Source organism: Lucilia cuprina, chromosome 4, assembly GCF_022045245.1.
Source record: "Lucilia cuprina isolate Lc7/37 chromosome 4, ASM2204524v1, whole genome shotgun sequence".
Lineage (NCBI taxonomy): Eukaryota > Metazoa > Arthropoda > Insecta > Diptera > Calliphoridae > Lucilia > Lucilia cuprina.
The window spans coordinates 72,898,337-72,924,856 of NC_060952.1; the positions used below are offsets into that span (position 1 = coordinate 72,898,337).

At 32.2% G+C, this 26,520-nt stretch overlaps 3 protein-coding genes across 4 annotated transcripts; 2 read left to right on the top strand and 1 right to left on the bottom strand.

The window, feature by feature from the left end:
- Window positions 1-11,222: 11,222 nt before the first annotated feature.
- Window positions 11,223-13,039, top strand: LOC111675430 (zinc finger and SCAN domain-containing protein 12). Its single transcript, XM_023436195.2, has 4 exons — window positions 11,223-11,484; window positions 11,557-12,365; window positions 12,443-12,577; window positions 12,643-13,039. The coding sequence occupies exons 1-4, from the start codon at window positions 11,341-11,343 to the stop codon at window positions 12,953-12,955; spliced, it is 1,401 nt and encodes a 466-aa protein (XP_023291963.2). The 5' UTR covers window positions 11,223-11,340; the 3' UTR covers window positions 12,956-13,039.
- A 319-nt stretch (window positions 13,040-13,358) lies between these two features.
- Window positions 13,359-14,608, bottom strand: LOC111675431 (transcription initiation protein SPT3 homolog). Its single transcript, XM_023436196.2, has one exon. The coding sequence runs from the start codon at window positions 14,554-14,556 to the stop codon at window positions 13,579-13,581; it is 978 nt and encodes a 325-aa protein (XP_023291964.1). The 5' UTR covers window positions 14,557-14,608; the 3' UTR covers window positions 13,359-13,578.
- A 369-nt stretch (window positions 14,609-14,977) lies between these two features.
- On the top strand, window positions 14,978-22,750 carry LOC111675429 (AT-rich interactive domain-containing protein 2). 2 transcript variants are annotated; one of them, XM_046950694.1, is made up of 3 exons: window positions 14,978-15,396; window positions 16,101-20,577; window positions 21,278-22,750. In XM_046950694.1, exons 1-3 carry the CDS (start codon window positions 15,101-15,103, stop codon window positions 22,496-22,498), a joined length of 5,994 nt encoding a protein of 1,997 aa, XP_046806650.1. In that variant the 5' UTR covers window positions 14,978-15,100; the 3' UTR covers window positions 22,499-22,750. The 2 variants fall into 2 exon arrangements, with proteins under 2 accessions (XP_046806650.1, XP_023291962.2); XM_023436194.2 differs by having other exon boundaries at window positions 16,101-20,319.
- The last annotated feature ends 3,770 nt before the right edge of the window (window positions 22,751-26,520 follow it).

Here is a 26,520-nt window from a genome sequence, read left to right on the forward strand (position 1 = left end):
GGCGATTTGTGTTGGCGGCCTGAAATGATCAGTAGTCGTGATGGAATGTAAATACATACAGATGTAGTTTGAATTGTGTGTGTTGATATAATTTAATTAACATTATTGCATTTGTTATTTGTATTTATACATACGTAATATATTGGCAGAAAAATGAGTTTAAATTATACATATCTTTGGTGGAAATTTGCATACACTTTTATACAACAGCAAAATGTTTATGTTTAATACATTATTTTAAATATTATATAGAATTAGATCCAGAGTATTATAAAGAACTAGATATACCCAGTGTGCTTCGCTATTCTAAAACCAAAAAACAAAAAACCCACTTATATATGGGAGATGCCACAAAAATTATTGCAAGTTCGCCAATTTTTCCGAAGGCTAATAATGATTTTAATGTAAGCTATGAAAAATGTAAATAATATTGTAAAGTCCGCCTCTTTTCTAAATGTTTACATGAATGTCAAAGTTCTTACAATTTAACCGCCTTATGAAAGTCCGCTTTTTTTTCTCAAAATGTTTAGATGAATATGAAAGTACTTTGTGCAAAATTTTAGGAATACAGTTCTATTAGTTTCTTAGATAAAATATTTTGTTGTATTTAATTCATATTGGAGGTGCCGCTCCCTCGATTGTTAGTCCGCTATTTTATTACTCAAAATATTTACATGGATGCTAAAGTTCTTCGTGCGAAATTTAAAGCTTTTATCTCTTATAGTTCCCATATAAACGAATTTGTGTATTTAATTAATATGGGAGGCACCACGACCCCTGCTACTAGTCCGCCCACTTTTTATATATATTTATTTTATATATATAAGATAAGATTCAGATAACTCACCATAAAGTAATAGCCAAGGAATCTGTTTCCTTTCACAGAGAAGATGGAAGACCGGATTTTCCTTTTTCCTGTCTTTACATTTACGATAGTATTCGTTGAAAGATGACCACATTGTCGTTTCCAGCCTTTTCAAGAGAGAATCTATTTAGCACAACTATCTGCTTGCTTCAATATTAACTTGTTATGAGAGATTCAAAACATAAATATTCCATGATCATTGTAAAATCTTTGGCAAAACGCCACCAGAACTAGGTGACGAAATTCTATTGTAAAAGACGATGTTGTTATTGATTTCCAAGAGAATTCTACTTTCATTAGAAATTTTCGTAACGGCGTTTTTACATCCGGGAAAATAAGTATTCTGTAGAATACCAAAAGATTTTGCTGATGATATAGGTTGGACTAACAACAAAATACAACATATGTATATCCCCCTAACTCGAGCGCATGAACCCGCTTCCGTGTTAGCAAGAAGAAGGCATTAGCCATGTTCAGACCGAATGACTGACGGATGTAGATTTTTGGATTTTGAAGCTTCAAGCAAGTCCGTATCTTTTGTACTTCTCATTTCCCTCAGTTGTTTTCTCATTTACAACCATTCTCCATTTTAGCGATTTATTAGTCTGATTGCGGTTTCGCTTGGGCCCTTCAATTCTTGGTACTTCCGCTTTAGATGTGCTGGGTACGGCTTCTAATGACATTTTGTTCTTGTCTACCACAGGATGATATCTAACACGATCTTCCTCGTTGCGTTCAGGTGAAGTACCATTGTCTGTATTCTTATAAATATTTGAAAATGCTGTGTTTATTGCACTTACTGACAGGACGACGAGCGGATGAGCATCCGATCTCCTCTTTATTTTGAAGTTTTTGTTGTTTTCATAATCTTGGTCCCACAACAAGGCACGTGATTGCCACTTTTACCACTTATTAGCCATTTACGTTCTCGACACCTCTACCAATCACCACAATCTTATAAGTGTGGTAGTGGGAAATAAAGAAAAGGAAAGGATTGAATGGGATTTGGATTGAGAAAATGAAGGATAACTTTTGGAGAAGACGGTAAAGTAGGGGAAAATTAGTACGAGTGATAATATTAAAAATAAAAATTATTTTAAAATATTATACTCGAAACATCAAACTCACATGAAACTAATTATCTATTTGAAACAGTTGTAAACATTTCGCTAATCTAAAGAATAAATTCAATTATTAATATATTAAAACAAAATGGTCTGTTATAACAGAAATCACATGTTTTTGTTAGATTTATTATTTTTTATGGAAGACTTACAAATGCATAATAATTTTTTCTTTACTTTTTTTTGGCAATAGGAATAAAATGTCCATGCTTTTTCTAATAAATACAGGGCAATTTTTTTAAGAAATTAAAAATTCTACTAAAGAATAATAAAAACAATGAAAATCATGTTTTTATAAATACGCATACTTGCACAATTATTCGATCCCTCTCTCTCTCTCACTTCCACACACTAATGTACAGACATACTATTTCGTGTAAGAGAAACAAAATAAAAGAAGCAAAACGCCTAAAGTCATTTAAGTAGTTAAATGCTTTAATAGAAAATTTAACCTCTATAAAAATTGTTATGACCAAAAAGTACTTTCTTACTTTTACTTGCGTACTTGTGTGTATGGATTTACAGAGTAACATGTGCTGAAATACTCAAAATTTAATTGTGCGAATTCTAGAGCAATCTGTGAGATGAGGTTTCTATTTTCCACGCTTCTATTCTGTTTTTCAAAAACACATGCAGCACATGTCTCTTCACATCAGTAACTGCACGAAATAGACTCTTCTAGAAGTTGATTAGAACATTTTGACGTTATATGCTGACAAGTTGTCATCGTTGTCAGTGACAACGATGTCAAGCCAAAGTTTGACCTAATACAATCGGATGTTAGGAGTTATTTATTCTCCGGTTCGCTTCTACTAGATGAAAAAGTATATCGAGGTCGAAAAAGTTTCAATTACTTTCATGAATTATGTCGGCTTTTTTTAATCGGTTATATAATGAACTTAGGCCACTATATGTTGAAGTCTGTAAAAACAAAATCCTTGTATAATGATCAATAAATAAATTCAAAAAAAAATTCCAAGCAAGAATAGAGTTTTTCTAATATTTTTTCTAATGGTATTCTTTCGCCCACACCTCGTTATATGAAATGGTTGTACTCTTGACAAGTTAAGTACCTCTCCCTACCCTTTAAAGCAAGTAAGTAAATCTTCTTTGTCATTGCCGACTACTCGCGTGTGATCTGGTACCCGTATGCTCCAAAACATACTTTTGTGGGAGTATTCAGATAACGCTTTTTTGCAATACAATACGGTCTTAGATTTAACCTTATCACCTGATATCGCCCTAATTGGCTCCAGTCAACACATTCCATTGTTAAACGGACTCCCGATTTAAAGCTAGTGGCGTTTAGATCTATTGGTGTAGCAACGGATTCCTACGGGTATCAGTATCAGGTATGCGATCGGGTACATTCGATATACATTGATGACCTGATCTATAAATCAGTTCACCTAAAATTAGGAACAGTTCTGACCCTCTTGTTGCCTTATATCTTATTTATGTTCAACTAGAAGAGCAATATTTATATAACTTTGGTTGGCGTAGTGCTCATAGCTCCATATATGACCAGGGAACATGTACGTTGAACTCACTGTAATTGTTTTATATTACACATTTTGTCCAAAGTACTTCGAAAAGAATAACATTTATCACCACTTTAAAAGTAGCCACTAGTGAATTTTTTACCTTCTGTGGAAGTGATGTTTAATGACTTCCGAAGAAGCAAAAATAAGTCATTTCTTAATTCTGAAGATATTTTTTTTTTTTTGTTCTTACATTTTTGTGAGATAAAAAATTTTATTTTTGGGTTTTTGTTTTAAATATACGCTTATTAATGTTAATGTTAAGTAGTTGTATTTCATAATAATACATTTTCACTTCCGAATAACTTCCATAAAATAGTATAAAAATTATTTTATAAGAATGACTTCAGAAGTAGTGAATTTGGAATCAAATAAGAAGGACATCCTTCCTATAACAAGCCTGTGTTAAAATCATCACTTCTTCAGATTATTTTCCGAGTAAATTCTACTTTTTTTCGCTTCTTTGGAAGTTCTTTTTTTTTTGCTGGGAAGTTACAATTGGTTTAACCACAACTATCAACTAAATAGCGCATAGAACCGATATGCATATCATAATCCGATCAAGGACTATACCTAAATACTTAAAACTGGTATCTCCTTATCCCTATTAGTTGTTCTAAACATTTTATATCACCCTGTTCTGAAAAACAGCGGAAAACAACACAATTTAAATGCAAATTATGATGAGAAATCTTAAGATAAAACCTGCACAAAGAAACATACAGTCTTTAGCCATTTTTTGCAAGTTTAAATTTCATAATTTTATGATAAAATTTCATAAAAAGGGGCAAAGTGTTAAGCAGAACAAAACAACAATTTACTAAGAGTGTAATTGCAATACATGAATTGTTGTAATTCCTTTATATTGTCAGGATGTTTGTGTAATGTGGATTGGTGGGTTTTCTATACAATAATCCTGCTTGTGGCATGTCCATGTTAAATATTTCCCGTTTTAAAATGTGATTTTTCTTCTTAACCCTCCAGCAATTCATATGGGTTTTTTTCTACTTATTGCTGCTAGAAGAAGTTTTACTTCAATACTTAGTATATCCGTTTCCGGCTTGTTTTTTTTTTTTTTTTTTTTTTGTCTAAGTATTATTAAGTGTGTAGGTGTAAAATATATATGTTTATATGTATTTGGTTGTATTAATATAAAAAATTATTCTTATATATCGTTGCTTACCTAAAAAAGAAGAAGAAATAAATGTTTTTAAAAACAAATCTCACTTTTCAAAAGTTAAAAGCAGTGTTAGAGGTATTTGTTGCATTGATTGTTGTGTTCGACTACGTGCTGCAGCTGATTGCATCCTTTTCATCGTTGTTGCAACAGATACAAAACAAAAAATTCGTTTGTAGGCGAACGAGCATCATTAAGTTTTATAGCTCAACATTTAACTTTAATCTTAGCATTATTTGACTTCTTGGTTAGTACAAGTAATTGTGATTTCTCTTTTGGGTTTGTTTTTAAATCGCTTGGTTTAATTGTTAATTTAAAGTAATTGTTAAAACTAAATAAGCCAAAGTTAGAGGCACTAATTAACGCTACTAATTTAAATGTTAAAATTTAACTATGTATGTATATGTGTCTCTATGAAATTGGTACAAAAAACAACACTTTTTAGAGTTTATTGTTTTATTATTAAAAGGACACGTGTTAGGTATTTTTCAATTGCAACTTCCAAAAATCATATCCTTATTGTGTAAAACTGAGAAGTTATTTGCGTTAAAAGTGTTTAAAGGAAAATAATGAGGCAATTCTAATGTAAAGAATTAATTTAGTTTTTAGAGCAAGTGTACATCAATGAAATATAACAATGAGATGTTTATCAATATCATTATCATATATGAAATAGAGTAATTTATGAAATAACCCAAAGAAATATTGTTTTATCCAAGCGAAAGCATTGAACTCCTCATCTATCTTTTCATATACGAACTAGGAAGAACACTAAGGGCGAGTTTTTTGATAAAGATAATCTTCATTTTTTGGTTAAACCTGGTTTAATATATGTCTCGTGTTTTTCAGTTATCAGTAAAGTTACTTATTATCTTAGTTTAACTGAGTGTAATTGGCCAATTAAACTCAAGTTATAAGTGAGAAAACACAATTATCAAAAACAATAAAACAATGATTTCGGAAGAAGAAAAACTTTATATTTTAAGTAAATTGCATTTTTCTGATTTGTTTTTTTTTATTTATTATTGTTTTAAATGTTTATTTAACATTTTTCAAAAATTTTCAATTTTACAAAAGTATTGCTTGCAAAAAAACAATTGTTCATTGTTTTTGTTTTTGAGTAAAAAGTTGGCAATACTAACAAAGTTAACTGAGCTTAAATCTAAAACTGAAAAACCCAATTATCGGTTAAAGTCCGCCTAAATTTGTTCCGAGTTTAATCTAACAGCAAGTTAAGCCTAGTTTAACTGAGGACTAAGAAACCCGCCCTGAGTTTAGATTTACACCTCTAAACAGACCTTAGGTTGCTTGGGAACCAATATAAAGTGCACTGTCGTGTGAAACAGGAAAAATACTTAATTTAAATATTTACAAATAGAGGTGGTTGTGATCACCTAAGGTCCACAAAAGTAATATTTTTCACCTAATGCATACACTTATATATAATTTTAACCTAAATCAAGAATAATTATCCATATCCAAATACGCCTACTTTATTTTATTCATAAAATAAAGCATTAAAAATATGAGATACAAAAACAAGATTTTAGCATGCAATAGTGGTATAGGGTGATGTCCCCATACTAACTTTATTGAATAAGAATCAGTATTATACAATTCCAAATAAAATTCACACAGTACTCCCCAAATAGATGGGGTTTCCGTAATGTAGTTTTTGTTTTTCATTACAAAATTTTGTTTGTTTTTTCAAATAAAATTTTTTGAAACAAAAACAAATCAATAATAAAAACAAGTAGGAAAGTATAGTCGGGCATGGCCGACCATATGATACCCTACACCATGAGTATATTTTTACAATTTTTACTTTTATAAAATTTTTATTTTTTGTAAAGAAACTTTTATGTTGAATATTACCATAATTCCAAAATATTTAAGCCATTTATTGATAAAAAAAAACTAAAATTTCTAAATGAGGCTTTATATAGGTCAAATATGGGACGATCATCGGTAAATTTGGGAAAAGGATATATTTCTAAATAACAGTTAGTTTTGTTGAGTTTCATTGCGATACAAATGGTTACAAGTCAATTTTAGACGTTTAAGTCATTTTTGAAGGGGGGTTTGTATGGGGGCTAGGGTCAAATATAGGCCGATCCTTACGAAAATCTGCAGTATCATTTATACTTATATAAAACTTATTTGTGCCAATTTTTAGAGAGATAGCAGAATATTTGACGTAATTATAGCATAAAAAGTTCAAATCGGGAGGTACGGTTGTATGGGGGCTAGGTGAAATAATAAACCGATTTCAACCATTTTCAATAGGCTTCGTCCCTATGCCAAAAAACATGCTTGGTCCAAATTTCATCAAATTATCTTGAAAATTGCGGCCTGTACCTTGCGCACAAGGTTTACATAGACAGCCAGCCAGACGGACGGACGGACATGTCTTAATCGACTCAAAAAATGATTCTGAATCGATCGGTATACTTTAAGGTGGGTATTGGACCAATATTTTTGTATGTTACAAACATCAGCACAAACGTATAATACCCTCCCCACTATAGTGGTGTAGGGTATAAAAAATACGACATACTACAATATAACCGTACAACACCGATTGTGAATTGGGCAATTATAATATAATAAAATCAATGAAACGATAGATTTCATATTAAGTCAAATATCAAATAATAACAAATTAATTAAGAAATCCGGTCTTAATGAAAATCAGGTCACATTTGGCCCTATATAAAGTGAATTTAGAAATTTAACTTAACGCTTATAACACAGGCCGGAATTTTAACCCAGGGATCAAACTATACTTTTGTAAAGGCTTTTTTTAAGCTACAACATAACTTACAACAAGTGTTTTTTTTTAAATTTCAAGACATAAAATCTTAAATCCCTGATGTGTTATAGAAAATATAAGGTTAGATTCAAATTCAGTGCTGCTCAATATGTGTAATTAATATACAAGCATTAGTATCGATTTTTATTGCTTACATAAGTGTTATTAAATCTCTAGTTGAATGCTTAATTTCAAAACATATCGTTTATTATTAGATAGAAATTGAATCCTTCGAGTTCAGAATCATTTGTTTTAAAGATAAAATTTTTTTTAAAAATTAAAAGGTTTGGTAATTTTTTCATAAAATATTAACAATCTAATTTTAATTAGATTAATATTCATATAATGTAAATTAAGATAAAAATATGAACAAATTTCCATTTCAAAATTTGCAAAACATGCAAAACATAAAGTGGTTTTTAAAACTAGGTCTCTTTAATTCTGATTATATTGAAAAGAATTCGATTACTCCATAACTTAATTAGCTGTTTTATTTGGTGCATTTTCAATAAATATACATAAGTGCCAAAAAAATTTTGAAAAAGTATGTGAAATTTTAAAGAAACTTTTAATTCCATGTTCTTAATGTCTTGTTTTTTTTCGAAACTATATATTGAAAATTTTCATACAAAAATTATTTTAATAGACAGATTAACTACCGTTTAATCGATAATCGGATGTACAGTGTCTCTCATAAGTATTCGAATTTAGGTATAATATAAAAAGAAACTAAATTTAATAACATATTTTGTATGCAAAATTAATAAATTAATTTGTTAAATTCTCAAGACAGTCCTTGGCTTTGATATCACGCTTTTTGAAACTTTAAAAATTCACATTTACATAAATTAATTTAGCTTTATTTAAAAAGAGTCCATAAAATTACCTCACAAAAGTATACGAATTTTTTCTGTATCTCATATTTGACTATATTATACGAAACACAAAACTTAGAATCGAATGTTTTTTTGCTAAAAATTGTTTTAAGGGGTAACTATCAACCGAATCGATATAATTTTGGACCATTTGGTTCACAATTTTGGATCATTGTACCACCTTTTCATATATTATCATTAAAATTACGATTTTTGACCATATTTGTCATTTTTTTCTCTTTTTCCAGAGATAAAACCAAAATTTAATATTGGGATTTAATAGATTCCTTCAGGTATCTAAAAATAATAATCTTTGCTATAAGGATTTGTTTTTAAACATGCCATGATATATTTTTGGTATCGTTCTTCTGTTTCTAATTGAATTATCTGGATCTTAAGTCCCTTTTCGTACCACTAGGATCGATATTTTCCGACAAAGTTAGCTAGTATGTATAATTGTAGATATTAGCATTAATATATTTTAAATTTTCGAGACATTGTAGCGGTGTACAACTCCAAAACATGCCTTAACAAAACGTCATCCTATACAGTAGATTTTAGTTTTTACTACTCATAACATTCACGATTATGTTGCCCATTACAACAACACTGTATGTAAAAAATTTTGGGCATATTTTGATCATAGTACATAATATTTAAACAAATATCAATATTTTCGAGTTAGACCATAATGATATGGTGACATTCAGCCTAGAGGTCATTGGTTATAAAAAGAACGATTCCACTTTATTGAATGGCGTTTCTTCGAGGCATGCTTTGGAGTTATAAACTTCCACAATATATTGAAAACTTAAAATGCATAACAGCTGATATCTAAAACAATATATAGAAGGCAAGTTTCCCCGAAAATTTTTGACCCTAGTATTATAAAAATGGACTTGAGTTCCAATAAATTTAATTAGCGATAGAAGAATGATTCCAATAATATATCTTGGAACTTTTATATACAGATTATTGTAATAAAATATATTATTTTTAAATACCCCAAGGGGTATATTAAATCCCAATAACAAATTTTGCTTTTATCTCTGGAAAAAGAGAAAAAAAATGGCAAATATGGTCAAAATCGTAATTTTAATGATATTGTATGAAATGATGGTACAAATGCCCCAAAATTGTGCACCAAATGGTCCAAAATTATATCGATTCGGTTGATAGTTACCCCTTAAAACAATTTTTAGCAAAAAAGACATTCGATTCTAAGTTTTGTGTTTCGTATAATATAGTAAAATATGAGATACAGAAAAAATTCGTATACTTTTGTGAGGTAATTTTATGGACTTTTATTAAATTAATTTAAGTAAATGTGAATTTTTAAAGTTTTAAAAGGCGTGATATTAAAGGTAAGGACTGTCTAGAGAATTTAACAAATTAATTTATTAATTTTGCATACAAAATATGTTATTAAATTTAGTTTCTTTTTATATTATACCTAAATTCGAATACTTATGAGAGACACTGTATATCTGTCTGTATGTTTGAATGTCGAAGTGTCTTACGTGAAAAAACCGTATTGACGGTAATTTTCTGAAGGGTCATTATATGGGGGTTATGCGAAATCGTGGACCCATATTACCTATTTTCAATACCATTTCAATTTAAATACAAACTGCATCAATATAAAATATCGGTGCAAAATTTTAGTTCGTGGCCAAGAAAGAAATTGGCCAAGTTAAAAATGAACGAAGGTGATTCAATTGTGACCCACGTTTTAGCTTTAGCATTTGAAAATTTGATCCGGCAGTTAAAATTGGCTGGAGCTAAGATGGAAGATTCGGAAAAATACGACCCTCTCGTAACGGCTCTTCTAAACGTTGATAGTGAGAAATTGAATTTAAATCTGAAAGAGCGGTTGATGTCGGAAGAGGTAAAGCTTGCTGATCGTAATAGTGAAACCGCAGAAGATAAAATGGCATTCTCAAGTAAAAAATCTCATAATAAGAAGAAATTTAAAGGAAAATGCTACAAGTGCAATAAATTTAGATATCAAGCAAAAGATTGCTGGCAAGGTGAAGCAAAAGTGGGTAAAACAAAAGCTTTATCTTTTATGTTTAAAAGAAATGTTAGTGCACAAGAGTGTTATAACAAAAAAATTCATTTTAAATTAGACCAGGCGATAGTGATCATTTAGCGAAGAACAAGTCCGTTTTTTCTACTATCAGAAAACTTGAAGACCCTGTTAAAATAAGCTTTGCTAAAAACAATGAATCAATAAATGCAAATCACATTGGAGAAATATGGGGAATTACCAATAAAGACATTGAAGTTATTATAAAAGATGTCTTTGTATACTCCTGACTTACTTTCGAAAAGTAAGTCAAAGTTATGCAAAGAATTCACTCTGATGTATGTGGACCAATCACACCTACTGCCTGGAATGGTGATAATTATGTCGTAACCTTTATAGATGACTTTTAAACATATCAACTTTTGTTTTCTAATTAAATAGTTTGTGTAATTATTTCCGGGTATATAACAATATATACCACAAAGTATACAGAAATGTCACTTTTGACATTTGAAAAAGTCTAAAATCATCTTTTGTTTGATTTTGAAATTGTTTGGTGAGAAGCGGTATATAAAATACAGCTAAAAAAATCATTGAATTCGTTTTGTGCGAAAGAGAGGGAAATAGCTTTTTGCTCGTGACGTCTCTGTATACCCTGTGATATATACTTTTATGGGTCTCAGATGAATATTTCGATGTGGTACAAACGGAATGATAATCCCCATATTTTTTGATAGTGGGTATAATAACTAAATGTCAGTGAAAACATTGCCGGCTTATGGTCGCTTTTAAACCGCCGCAGACGTTAAAATTTGCCGGCGCAGGACTCTGAACAGTAAACAATTACTTCAACTTAAACAAAAACTAAAAAATACACTTATCTGTAAATTAAACCAAAAAATTAAATTTAGGAAACAATGAAAACCGAACTTATTGCCAATAGTTGCCGGATATGTTTAACACAAACAAAAAAACTACGTTCCTTATACAAACCAATCGATGAAGGAGACGAACCGCCAAATGAAATGTTGCATCTTATTACAGGAATCCAAGTGGAAAAGGTTTATTAATCTAAATTTAAAAAGGATGTTAATTTTCTATAATTAAAAATGTATTTATCATTATATTTGTAGTTGGATGAGCATGAAACGTTGCCAAAAAATATTTGTAAAAATTGTGAACTGTCATTAAACATGGCATTTGAGTTTCGGGAAAATGCCCTCAGGACTCAGGAAATTATAATGGCATATTTGAATGAATTAAATGGCTATGAAAGCAATGAAGAAAGTAATAAGTCACAGATTTCCAATTACAAAGCAGAATATGAAGAAATAATGAATTTGGAACCCTTGGATTGTGTAGATTCGTTAGAGGAAGATATTCAAATCTTAAGTAAAGATACACAAAAATCAGCAATAGGAAATGATGAAGAATTAAACGAAGAAGCTAGTGGTGATGAAAATCCTATAGGAGAAGAGGAGGAACAAGAGGAATATTATAAACAAGAAGTATCATATATTTTAAAAAATACCGAAGAAAATGAGAATGATGAGGAAAATGATCAAGATAATTATACAGAAAATCAACCGGAAGAAGAGGAAGACAAAGAAGAGGATCAAGAAGAAGCAATGTGTGAGGAGCAGGAGGAAATTGCCTACAAAGAGCAGGTTATGACTACAGAGCAAAAAGATCTCAATGAAATGCAAAAAACTTCAACTAAAAGCACCAATGGTACAAAAACTATTAGAAAGAAAACAATGAAGTTGAAGTCTAATGACACAACAGGTAATATGAAACAAATTTCGCGACGTGGTCGTAAACCCAATAACTCCAAAAATGAAAATGGTCATATTTGTGATATATGCGGCAATGTATTTGCCAAACTGGGACGTATGATGGAACATAGACAGCGTCATGATAAGGAGCATCGTTATAGTTGCGAGTAAGTAGGAAAACATTTAAAAGTTATAAAAAAAAATTATTTATATTTTGCTTAAATCCATCAAATTTGCTATTAAGGATTTGCAATCAAACATTTCTTACACGAGAGCTTTTACGCAAACATATGTTCTCCCACAGTGGTGGCAAACCATTAAAATGTAAATATTGCTCCCGAACATTTTACTATGAAAGTGTACGTAGAGCTCATGAAGCGTAAGTACGATTACAGTTAACAAGTGTAAATATTTATAACAATTACATTTCCTTCTCTTACTTAGGGTACATCAAGGCCACAAACCCTACGTTTGTGATGTCTGTGACAAAGCTTTTAGTTATGCCCACGCCTTAAAGAAACACAAATTAATACATGCCGAAATTAAACTATATCGTTGCGAATACTGTGCAAAAGATTTTCGCCTGCAGCATCATCTGAAACAGCATGAAGAGACAAGATTGCATCAAAATACAGTACGTCATGCACATGGTGCTAAAACTTATGGAGATTATTATATACCAGGCCAAGACGAACAAGATGAAGATATTATATTTTTAGAAGAGATCGCTGATGACCAACTGGCCACTGATAGCTAAAATGTGAAGAAGTCCATATATTATGTTATAGATAATCTATTTAATAATTAGGAAGCATACCAAATAATAAATTATGATTTTAAATTGGTTTTTATTTATTGCATTAAATAGTGATACAACAATTACAGCTAGAATATGTTGGGAGAGTTGTCAACTTACTGCCATGTTGTTGTTATATTTTGATATTAAATCTATTTTCAAAATAATATTTAGATGAGCATAATTTTTTTTCAAAAATAGGGTTAAAAACGTTTATTTAAATAAAATAAAAGTGTTATATATTTCACAACATTTCCAATTGTATTTAAGAAATTGTATATTTTATTGAAAAATGTTCAATTTGTATGATAGAAATTATGAACAGAAACAATCATTTTTATACTGCCTTTGAGAGCTGCTTTTGCAGCATAGTTTGCTTTTTGCCCGAAACTCCATATAAATGTAAACATTTTTTATTTAAAATTAAAAATTTTTGTTTTTCAGATATTTTTGTGTTTTAAACTTATATTAAATGATTAATGAGTATTATCTAAGCACTTGGCCTTTCGTTGTTAGCCATTATAGTACTTTGTTTTATATAGAAGATTTATTAGATTCCAAAATTACTCCCTCCCATACACCACTTACAATGCTAAAAATGAACGTCGAAAATCTGTATCACAAGAACTTCGATAAAAACCAACTTTTTTACTAGTCATTTGGCGAAAACGACGAATACCCTCATGAATCTCTTGAACACTGATGGGTTTTACAACTTCCATGCCTCGACCTTGAGTAACTTCCGGACAAATGTGCATCATAGCTGGAGAGGCACCAGTAGATGTGACACGACTATAAGGCTCTGTAACGCGATTGGATGAATTCAAACGTGTTAATATAGCATAATCCACTATAACAGCAATTGTTTCATGTGCAAAGTAAGCCAAAATATTCATAGTTGTTGTGGGGATTCTTAGATCGGCGGGTAAATCAAGAAAGCGTCTAAACTTATTCTTAATTTTTTCGCCATGGCGACAATAGAAGGAAGTTTTACGTGCCTCATTGAACTCCAAATACTGTTGTCCACTCAATATTTGTGAAATACGATCTGCTCGAAACAAACGACGAGTTCTATCTTCATCATACATTTCGGGCACATCAATGCCAAGTTCTTCATCGGACTCTTGTTGATCCAAATCTTCCATGAAATCTTGGGGACGGCCAGTTCGTATGCTTAGGAATTTCTTCAATATACGCATATCCTTTAAATGTTTTCTCATTCTGGCAATTTTCACCGGATGATTACGCATTAAAAATTCAAAGTCTGCTTGTGAAGGACATGGATTATTTTTACGCTTCATAGCTACCAAAGAAGCTTCATTGAACATGCCTCTTAGTTGTTGTTGCAATATATGCTCCACTAATTTAACACTCTCCATACGCGGTTGATCACTATCGCCAAAACTACGCATAATATCCGAAATTTCCGACAATAAAGAAACTGGAGAATCGTCCACCACCACTGTGGAATTAGGAGTTGCGTTTGAGCCTGTTACCGCCGTTATAGCTGGATTTATAACAGCAGCTACATTTGTTGTTGTATTATTAATGTTGCAATTCATAATTACTGATGTTTTGTTAAAATAGAAATCAAGAAAAAATTTAAGATATTTAGTAACAATTTTTTATGTAAACAAACTTATTTATGGAACTGCCAGCAGAAAATTATTTTTAACAGCTGTTTAATATCCAGGGTATTGCCAGGTTAGAGTTTTATTGTTTTATTTTTGACTTGCCAACTACCTTTATGAATTGAATACATTTTTTTAATATATTATTTATTTATCATTTATCCAAAATTAAAACTAAAGAATACACTATCAATTGTTCAGTGCAGAAACAACAGAATGTTGGATGTATTAAATCATTGTTTAAAAAAATTATTCTCAAATACAGATTACGTTTTCTTTTAATATATTATTTTAATACAGCTTTAACTAAGACGGTTTACAGCCAACGCCGTTATTGATGTTTTTGTCGGCCAAGATTTCTGGGCGGCATTTGTCTTCTTCTTTACGCTTTTTGTGTGCTAATTTTTTCGGAAAAAATGCTAAATTAGTAAAGAAATTTGTGAAAAATTATTATTAAAATTGAAATGCTTACAAAATGTTACTAAACGATTCTATGAAGTCATCAAATATCTCACAGCTAACACAAAATGATGGATCTACGAATAATGCCAGTGCTACAAACACAATTGGCGTCATAACAGCCAGCACGGCTTCTGCTAGCGCATCTTCTGGAACAACAACTACCGGAACTCCTCTAAGATCAAGAAACAACAATAGAGACCGTCAGCAATCCGATGAAAAACAGGATTCTAGTAATATTAAAGGAAAAAATCCTCCTAAGCCCATGGAGGAATTTTACAAAGATCTACAACAATTTCACGAGAAAAGGGGGTAAGTGTTTGGTTTTTAGAAAAACTTGAATTTCATTTACCAAATTGTAAGTAATTATAGTTTAATAGGAATAGGAAGGTTTAAAAAATATTAGAAGATAGCTTAAATTTAATCAGCATCTGCTAGATACTCCGTGTATTTACAGCCAAATGAATCATTAATGTGTCGATTATGTACCTCAGTTGCCACTTCAGTTGCATTGCCAGTAAAAATTATGTAAATATTAGACGCTTTTTAGGCAATAGCTTGGAAACTATAAGCAATTAATGTTTTATTCAATAATATTCATCCAATAAGTTTTTGGTTTACCTAAATCATTTCTGACTGAAATCATTCTCATATTTTGAAGCTGGCAACCAAACTTCAGTTGGTTGAACTAATTGGATGCCATACATAATCGATCCATAATTATAATTGCAGCATAAATATAAATCGCATTGAATGATTCTAAAATGCGGTTTAAGAATCCAAAATAGCATTTTTAAGTTAAAAAATAAGAATACAGAAAGTGCCATTATTGTTTATAATTACATTTTCCGTAAAGACGGCTTTGCGAAAATGTAATTATAAACAATAATACTGAATATTTAAGGAATCGAAAACCTCATATCTTGCTTGGTATTCCTTGTAAAATTTAATTATAACGTAAAAAACTCCTTTACTTTTATACTAGTATTCGAAATCTTAATTAATTTATATTATAGCACTCCCATCATGCACATGCCGAAAATAACTGGACGTCAGGTTGATCTTCATCGTTTATATTGTGAGGTCACTGAAAGAGGGGGATTTCAAAAGGTTAATATGCGTGACGAATGGGACGAAATTTTACCAGAACTGGGCTTGAAAGAAAAAATCGTAAATGGTTCTGCTGCACTGAAATATATTTATCGTCGTGTATTGGAAAAATATGAATGTTTAAATTACTTCGGTGAAGATCCCGACAAAGTAGATGCTTTAGCAGCTGCAGAAATGAATGAATTTAATATGGGTGGTGGTCGTGGTAGAGGTTCACGGCATCCCACCTCTTACAGCAGTTCAAATCCAACCATAATACACAGTGTGGCTATGTCCTACAACTATAGGCAACATCATGTAAATATGGATAGAAGGAGGCAGTTTAAACTATCCACAGATCTACACAAACCATCACCATATGAAAAGTTAATGTTGTCACTACTCTCCCCACTACCAAACGAACAAGATTTTGCCATAAATGCCTGCACTTTAATGGCCAATGAGGCTAGACATACCTTGAAATTAAATGAATTTCCAAAATTATTAGATGCTTTATTAGCTCACACGGGTGTATTTTCTGACTATACCATGCGCAAGTTGTTCCAACACATTTACAGTGGTGTTAGGCATCATTCCTTGTATGGATTTTGGTTTGATTTGCTAAGTGACAAGCCACAAATATTGGATTTATACACAGATGAGCAGTCGTTGCGTGAAGCAGCTTTAATAGATGACTACGATGATGGAAAACCGGAAATGGAGGGCATTTGGCAAGATCGCACTGAATTGGACTTTTTAAATTTACGCACAGGTTTGGGTACACAGGACTATGTTGGGCAGAGGGTATTACAAGTGGTTTCTATACTTCGTAATCTCAGTTTCCAGGAGGAAAACTTGGGCGTTTTAGTAAAAAATAAAACATTTCTACGTTTCCTAGTGATGAGTTCTAACATACGCTGGAGCAATGTTCACATACAGGCTCTAGAAATTGCAGGCAATATAGCTGGAGAATTGGAAATCTTAGATCCTACCATAGACGACTTATCACGTTGCCTAATGGCCACAATATGTGACGGCATTGAAGGACCTGATCGTGGTGTCATAATCAATTGTTTAGAGATTCTGTACAAACTGTGTCAGAAGGACACGAATGAGGACTATGTCCTTAAATGTTTAAATAACAGCTTTTATAATACTATATGTTTGTTTTTGTCTCTTAACGATATAATGATGTTACTATTCACTCTGGAAGCAATTTATGCTCTCACTTGTTTAGGTCCCAAAAGTTGTCATTCTATGATGCAGGTAAAGGGCATTGTAGACCAATTGATTTCTTTGATTACTGTGGAGGGTCAAGCGTATGGTCCGGATGGTTGTATATTGATGCGTGTTGTTGAAACTGTGCCAGCCCATTTGCTTCCCACGGTGGCTGAAAATATTTCTAATTTACAAAATGTAGCACATATGCCACAGATACTTACACCTAATCCAATGCATGTTTCTGAAATACCCGAATCTGTTGGTGAAAACATACAACAAGCCCAGCAGCAACAACAACAGCATCAGACCCAACAACAATTACAAATGCCTCAAAACTTTACACACGACGATGAACAATACGCTTTAGCTTGGCTGGGAGCGACCTTTGAACGCGCTCCTAATGTATCCAGTTTTATTGAAACACAGGAATTGTATCGCATGTATTTGTCACACTGCCAAAAATCCGGCAAGCACTCTGTAGTTAATCATTTACATTTTCCCAAATTGGTACGTCTAATTTTTACCGCTGCCATTGGACCGACTACAGTTAAAAAGGTTGATGGCACTGAATTACCTGGACTGCACTATGTGGCCATAAGGTTAAGAGCTCAACCACTTCCGTTGCAAAAGTCAAGTCTATCGGTTAGTACTGGTCCAATCTCACCCTCGGGCAAACATTCCGAAAGCCCAGGCTCCGCTAGAAAAATTAAGAAAAAAATAAAGCAACAAACAGAATCACCGGTATCCACAACTACACCAGCTACACTGTCTGTTGCTGCCACTACAGCTACCCCTCAAGTAACCACAAATACAGGAGTTGCCATTGCATCAGATAACCCAACAACTGCTACAAGTGTATCTGAACCGGTCAAACAAGTAGCAAATCCGGTAACCCCAATAATCAGCCAGGCAACCGCACAATCAGTGATCGAAAAGCGGCCTCCAACACCCCAACAAACAGAGGAGAAAAAAGAGGAAAAAATGGATGTTGAAGAAAAAATCGATAATCCTGCCAAATTAGAAAATCCTACACAGACAATTGTGCAAAGTGTGCCAGAGCCTGAGCCCATGCAGATTGTTGATACAACTTCCGTCATTCAACCAGCAATGGCACAAAATCCATCGTCTTTAATTAAAAGTTTACTGGCCAATAAAGTCAATCAAAGGCAGATGAAACAAAAAGACATTACTGCTAGTTCAAATAACACAACAGCAACCACAACTTCTGTACCCACTACAACTGCACAGCCAATTAAAATGACCACTACGGCCATCACTGCTTTAGTTAATAATCCACTCATGCAGCATACACCAGTAAAAGTAGGACAAACTACTATAAAACCTCTAAATCCTCATCCTCCTATTTTGGACAAAAAGCCACAAATATCCGAATCTACACCTCCGCCCTTAGCCCCACTAAGTGGCGCAAATGTTGCTAAGGATGCCTCTGGCAGACCTATTATTCTAGCCAATCAAATGTTGGTAGATATTCTAGATAAGAAAATGGTTGATCCTCCCATACCGACTAGTATTATACAAAAACGTAAAATAGAGGACAACTCAGGAAACAACAAACGTTTAGCTATGGACACGAACTCATCTGTAACGTCTGCAAAAGAGGAGCCTCAAGTTACGCCCTCTAAAAATGCGGCCAACTTATATGCTGAAATGGCTGCTTCAATATTGGAAGATGAAGATCTTGAAGAGTTTTCTACTCAAACTCAACAACAGCCTCCACAACCACAGTTGGAACAACAGCAAATCCAGCAAACTTCTCTTATAATACCGGCCAAGGTACAGCAGCAACAGACAACAGCTGCACCTTTACAAGGTGTACAAAGGCAGTTAGTATTTCAATCGAATCAGCCACAACTAAAACTTACACAACCCGTACCAACTACCAGTCAGCAAATTCCCAATGCTATGGCGACAATTAAGACAGATCACGGCCTGCAAACCGTTCCTGTTATACTGCAACAGAAACCCATGGAAGTGCAGCAACAAGGTCAAACACAAATCATACAACAAATGATGCAACCTGCTGCTCAACAACAACAAACATATGTTTTAGCCACAAATCAACAGGGCCAAACTTACTTAGTAGCCCAACAAACGCAGCCACATCCTCCTCCGCCACCTCCTCAACCTACTCAAACGGTTTTGGTCACTCAAACTCCCCAACAACAGTCGACAGGACAAAAGACTATAATAATATTGCAACAGCAACCCATGCCTGGACAACAGCAGCAGATAATTACCACTGGACCACCAGGACAAGGACAAAAAATGATAATGACCACTTCACAAGGTCAACAAGTACTGGTTACCCAAAGACCACAAACGCCACAGCAAATATTCATCAATCCCCAAACTGGAACTGCCACGCACATTCAACATATGCCGATGCAAACCCAAACAAGGCAAATTATTCAAACTACTAACCCGCCACAACAACAGCAAACAACTCAAATTCAAGCAGGACAAATATCACCTTCCCTGCTCAATCAGCTAAATCAAATACCAGCCACCATAAAGCTGCATCAACCAATAGCTCAACATACAACGCCTTCTCCCCAACCGCAACCAGCTACGATTACACGCATGGCCAAAACCGTTTCATTAGTTCAATCATCCAACACGCCTGCAGCACCGGTAGCTATACCTCAGCTACAGCAACACCAATCCATAATACAACAACACATTATATCTGGACCATCAGAAAAACGCCATGTCATACTTAGTGGAGGCGCTGCCACTGCCGGTGGAGTTGGTATGCGTGCTATAGAAATAAAAGAAACTGTTATTACCCAGGCTCAGCAACCACCACAACAGCAACAACTTAACTCGCAGACTATTATAACAACACAGCAACCACCACAGGGAACAGTTGCGTCGACAACAACTCCACCACTTCTACAACAACAGGTACAACAACAAATTAGGGCTGTTATTGAACAACAGCAACATCCTTCTATTATACAGCAAAAAATATCCTCATTGCCAGTTGTGCACCAGCAACAACAACAACAGCAACCACAGGCTTCTTCGTCGTTGACATCGTCAGCACAGCAACAAACTAAAATGCAAAATCAAGTATTGATACAGGCTAATATTGCTGCCTCCAAACACAAAACATCACTATCACAGCAACAACTGCAAACACCAACACTTAAAGCAGCAAAGGTTTGTTTTGTTTTGATTTTGCTTAACTTCAATCTGCATCTGCAGTCAGCAAAACAACAAATACATAACTTTTTCCATTTCAATTTTTTATTCCTGTATCATTGAAATTATTTCATTTATTACATTTGCTTTTGTTAAACGATAAAATCAACATCATTTGAATTGATAAATTTAAATCGATTTAATTTCTTTAAAAAAATTCGAATTTTTATAACAATTTAAAAATCCTACTTTCACGAAAACAAATCTTTATTTTTAATTAATCATTTAAATGTAACTGTAATATATTTGAATTTAAATATCAATTCAATAGATTAAGATTTTATTTGCTTATCTGTAATAGTTTGTTTCCTTTGCTGCTTATTATTTACACTATTATCTCTGTATCTAAATTTTTGTTTTTAAAACATTGTTTTATTTTTCACAACTTTTGTTGCAAAATTTTGTTTTATTTTTTCCAAAACATTGCAATCAGTACTGGTTTAATTACTTCAATTTTTTGGCTACAGTTAAAATTTCGAAATTACAATTTTGGAAAAATTCAAATTATACGATTGCTGGTGTTTGTGTTATACATATGTACATACATACACTTAACTTTGGTTGATATCATTTTTGCATTTTCATTTTTCATGATAAATAATTTACTTTTTATGAATACAATAAACTTATTTGTGTTTTTCTAAATATAACTTTCTAGCAACCGGATCCAACGCCTTCTCTGATACAATCAAAAAGTGTAACACAAACTCATAATGTTACTCATACTACTGCTCCCTCAATTCCAATAATGACTCAATCACCAGGCGTGGGAAATATTAAGAAACCGCCAACATTAATTAAACCTTCCCTACCCACAGTTAAATTGCCTCCAATTGTAAATAACCAAGGACCACCACCACTGGCTGTAGTAAATAACACAGCAACAGCTAACAACTCATCTGGAAATGCTCCTGCTCCAATGACTACAGAGGTAAACAAAAAAGAAGAAACTATCAAAACTCAGACGGCAGCACCTACTCAGGGTCCATTGTTATCAACATCTGCAGCTAAACCGAATCCTACACAAACGCCACAAACTTTAACAACTTCAGCCACATCCACAGCTTCAACGACAACATCGAGTAATAATGCTGGCTTAGCACAACCACCAAGCAATCAAAATCAACCACAATTACCAACGCAACCACCACCTCAACCAACAAATGCTCCCCTCCCCGTAACAGCCCAAGCACAGCAACCACCCCAACAACTCTCCACTCTGGATGCTCAATGGTTATACATATGTGATTGGCGCAATTGTCCACGTAAAAAATTCAAATCAATGGGTGATTTACAACATCATGTTTGTACATCACACGCTCCAGATCATTTAGATCCAGCGGCAGATATCTTTTGTCAATGGGGTGTAGGTCCCGGTCTCTGTGACGGGGTACCTCGTAAACGTTTTTCACTTATGACCCATCTTATCGATCATCATTTAACACTGGATAGTTTAAGAACAGCTGTTCAACGTAGAATTGCTACCGGCATGTACAACATAACACCAGCCATACCGCCCGTTACCATAGTACGTAACATTGAACTATCTCAAAGAGCTAACAATGCCTCGCCCTCTCCATCGAACTCTTCATCGTCGAGTTCTCAGACCCAATCGACTACAGGACTTTCAGCTTTACAGGCCATTAAACGTCACACAACTGATTTAATGAATTCAAAAGAGTTAATGGATGAGAATGAAGGTCCCGTTACCAAGAGTATACGTTTGACTGCCTCATTGATTTTACGTAATTTGGTGACGTATACCTCTACAGCTAAGCGTAGCATACGTCGCTATGAACCACATTTGGCAAATATTGCTTTAAGTAATGTTGAATCAAGTGTCACTATATCTCACATTCTGTATGAAATGAATGGTTGAATCTTACATTATTATGTATTTTCATGATATCCACATTTAAGCATAAGTATCAATCAGCTTTCTTTTTATTTAAAGTGTCTTTACGTTTAAAAAAATGCGTTCTTTAAGTTTTAATTGCATAAACAGTTACATATTTTATCTATTATTTCTTCTATAATACATATTTCATTTCCATTCGAAATGTCCTCTAATATATTAAATACACTTTTTGATTTTACAATAAAAGCTCGATTTTAGAAATCAAACAATAAATAACGTGTCTTGAACTTATTTTACAATAGATTATTAGATTTTAAAATAAAATTAACACCTGACGGGTGCCACCTATGACAGCTCTCTTCTTCTGCACTTTAATTACATTTCCTGATCGAAAAAAGTATTTCAACAAAAAAAGCATCGTAAGAAAAGGAATTTATTTTTGTTTCAAATATTTACTCTTCTACGACCGTAGCCACGTTTTTATACCCTACATCACTATAATGGTGTTTCTAACACCCAAAAATATTGGTCCTATCACTTTCTCTGTCGATTTAGATATTTCCGTCTGTCTGCTTGTGCGCACGTTACAGGTTTAAAGATAACTTATTATACCCTTCACCTTCGTGAGAAGGGTATATATAAATTTGTCATTCCGTTTGTAATTTCTATAATATAATTTTCCGACCCCATAAAGTATATATATTCTGGATTCTTATATATATGTTTGTTGAAATCAGTTTTTAGAGGACCCCAGATATCGGTGAAATCCGAATCTTCAATAATTCTGTTAGACATGCTTTCGGGAAGATCGCTATATAAAATCAACAAAATCGGTCAATAAATTACGGAGATATGAGCAAAAATCCGAGACAACCTCTGAAAATTTCATAAAAAATTGAGTTTTTTTATTCATGCTCAAAGAGAAATCGCAAACAACAAAAACAGTCTAAATTAGGTGAGAATTTTAATAGGTACTTTTGGAATATTCTATAATATTGAACCAAAGGACATGAAATTTAGTACGTAAATTCAGAATTAGATGAGAACCCATAAAGGTTAACTTTTTGGTGCTTTTTCGTATTTCAAAAGGTCCTTTTTGAGTTTTCTATAATAATGAACTTAGAAACATGAAATTAAGTATGTAGAGTCCGGATTAGACGAGAAAACATCAAAGGGGATTTTTTGGTACTTTTTCGTTCTACAAAAGGTACTTTTTGAATGTTCTATAATATTAAACCTAGAAACATGAAATTTAGCATGTAGGGCCTTGATTAGGTAAGAACCTACAAAAAGGGACTCTTTGGTACTTTTTCGTTCTACAAAAGGTACATTTTGAATTTTCTATAATATTGAACCTAGAAACATGAAATTAAGTTTGTAGAGTTTGGATTAGATGAGAACACTTAAACGGGTTCTTTTAAGTACTTTTTTCCTTCTACAAAAGGTACTATTTGAAATTTCTATAATATTGAAACTAGAAACATGAAATTAATTATGTAGAGCCTGAATTAAGTGGGAACCCATAAAAGAGGGCTTTTTGCTACTTTTTCGTTTTTTATAAGGTACGTTTTGAAATTTCTATAATATTGAACCTAGAAACGTGAAATTAAATATGTAGAGTCTTAATTAAGTTAGTAGCCATAAAAGGGGACTTTTTGACACCTTACCGTTTTGCAATTGGTATTTTTTGATTTTTTGTAATAAAATTCATACTGACTCTTTTTTAACACATCATGGTGAAGGGTATATAAGATTCGGCACAGCCGAATATAAAACTCTTACTTGTTTCGCCTAGCCCCCACACAGCCGTACCGCCTACTGGTGCTGTTACGCTAAATACGTATATTGATTGACGGATACCCATACAAAAATTTGGAACTTTATGGGAAGTGACCAGCTACTATTACTAGTACACTTTTGTTCAAAATATTTATACTGAAAAGTTTTTTACTCTTAAAAAAGTTTAAGATTGTAACATTTCTAGTTTCTTTTAATATTTACTACATAAAGGGTGCCATGGCCACTATTGTTAGTTCTCCAATCTTTTCTTAAATGATTATAGGGATGTCAAAGAGATCTGTACAAAATTTGATGGGTCTAGCTTTTATATACAAAAATTTTAGTATTTAATAAATATGGAAGGTACACGCCTACTCTCTTTCATGAAAACCTAACAAAAAGCACATAACTGTTTTTGTCGGACCAACGATGATATGTGTATAATACTTTTAATACTTATTTTGTAAGTGGGAGTGGCACCTTGCTGACTTAAAATTTCTAAACCAAAAGTGAGGCCTAGTTCTTTTAGGAGTATAAATTTGTGTTATATAACTTACATCTAGATCACTTTATTTAGCAGATTGGTGTGATAAAATTTTCGATTTTCAATAGTCTTTGCAATTAATAGCTATTCGTCTAACGTCCCATACTTTCCAGTTGAATCTGAAGATTATTTTTATTCAAACATCAGTACTTACTGTATTTTAAACTGAAATAATTTTGATTATTATCGGTAAACCCATACATGAGAATAATAAGATCGAAAGCTTGTTTTAAAAATATTTTGTTTGTGTATATTTATTACATTTCACTACAAAAAAATTACTGTTTAAAAAAACTGATCAGAAAATTATACAAATTTGAGAGGATTATATAATAATATACATAGTACATAGTACGGTACCGTAATTGTGAATAAAATTGGTTTATTGTTTTACGATTTATCTATTCGATTCTATCGTAATGGATTGGTTGCTATTTGTTTTTTCTTTTTATTCTTTTATTATAATTGTTTATACAATTATTTATGGTCAACATATGGATTTATATCAAGTAAAGATAATTTAATTTTTTTTTTGTATTAATAATAATGAAAATATTTAATTATAACCATAATGATAATTATAGTTAAAGACTATTAAAACACACACACTTTCTTGTTTTATTAATAATTGATAAATTGTTGTTTGATAAAAAGGGGTTTTGGGAAAGGTCAAGGCTATCATAAAAACATGGGGGTGTGGTAAGGTTTGTTCATAAAGAAAACATACATTCATAATATAATTAATTAATATTTGATAGATTTTATAATTTGTGTTTGAGTTTATGTTACTTATAAGAAAGCAGAAAAAATAACAAAAATTCTAAAAAAAGCAAAAAACATATAAAATAATAAGGATTTATGAAAAATAGTATTTATATGCAATTCAAAGATATTTCGATTTTATAAAAAGTTTTTTTTAAATTAAACAACAAGTTAAATTTTGTTAACAAAAAAAATAACAACAATGAGTCCATATATAAAACAATAATTAGAAAATCTATAAAAAAAACTTAATCTTTCGTCTTACTACTCATAACTATGCATATAGTACATATGTAGTTATGTGGTAGTTTTCCATTTAGCTGCTAAAAACGATATCAATATTTATTACGCTAAAAGATTATTGTTTTTTGAGATAAACAATTATATTTATTTTACTCAAATAAAATTTTAATTTAAAATGTGCTTTTTTAATTAAAAATTTTAAAATTTGTTTAATTATACATCCATTCAGGTCTAAAACTTAGTGTGATTTACAATTCATAATCCGTTTAAAAAGAAATAAATTATTTCAAGCTCTTCTTTCTCGTTCTTTGAATCCTTATATACTTTTGGAACAATGGTTACACAACATCAAACTTGGTCTTCGAATACCAAACTTAACGAGATGCCAAATCATTCAACAAAAGGATTATACTGGATTCAAAGTCATCAACAGATACCTGACAATTATAACCCTTAAAATCATTTCTAGAGCACAGTAACGGATAACGCTAGAAACTGTACAATCTAAAAACTCTTTCTGCGGTTGATATCCGTGAATCTCCACGATTTTGAGATAATTTTAACAGCTTTAAAATTTATTCGAACATTATTTCGAAATTAGAAAATGTAAGAAATTGGACTCGAAAAGAACTGTAATTATATTTTTGTAAATATCCCCAATTTTGAGATTATTTTAACAGCTTCAAATATTTTTCGAACATAACTTCGAATTTTT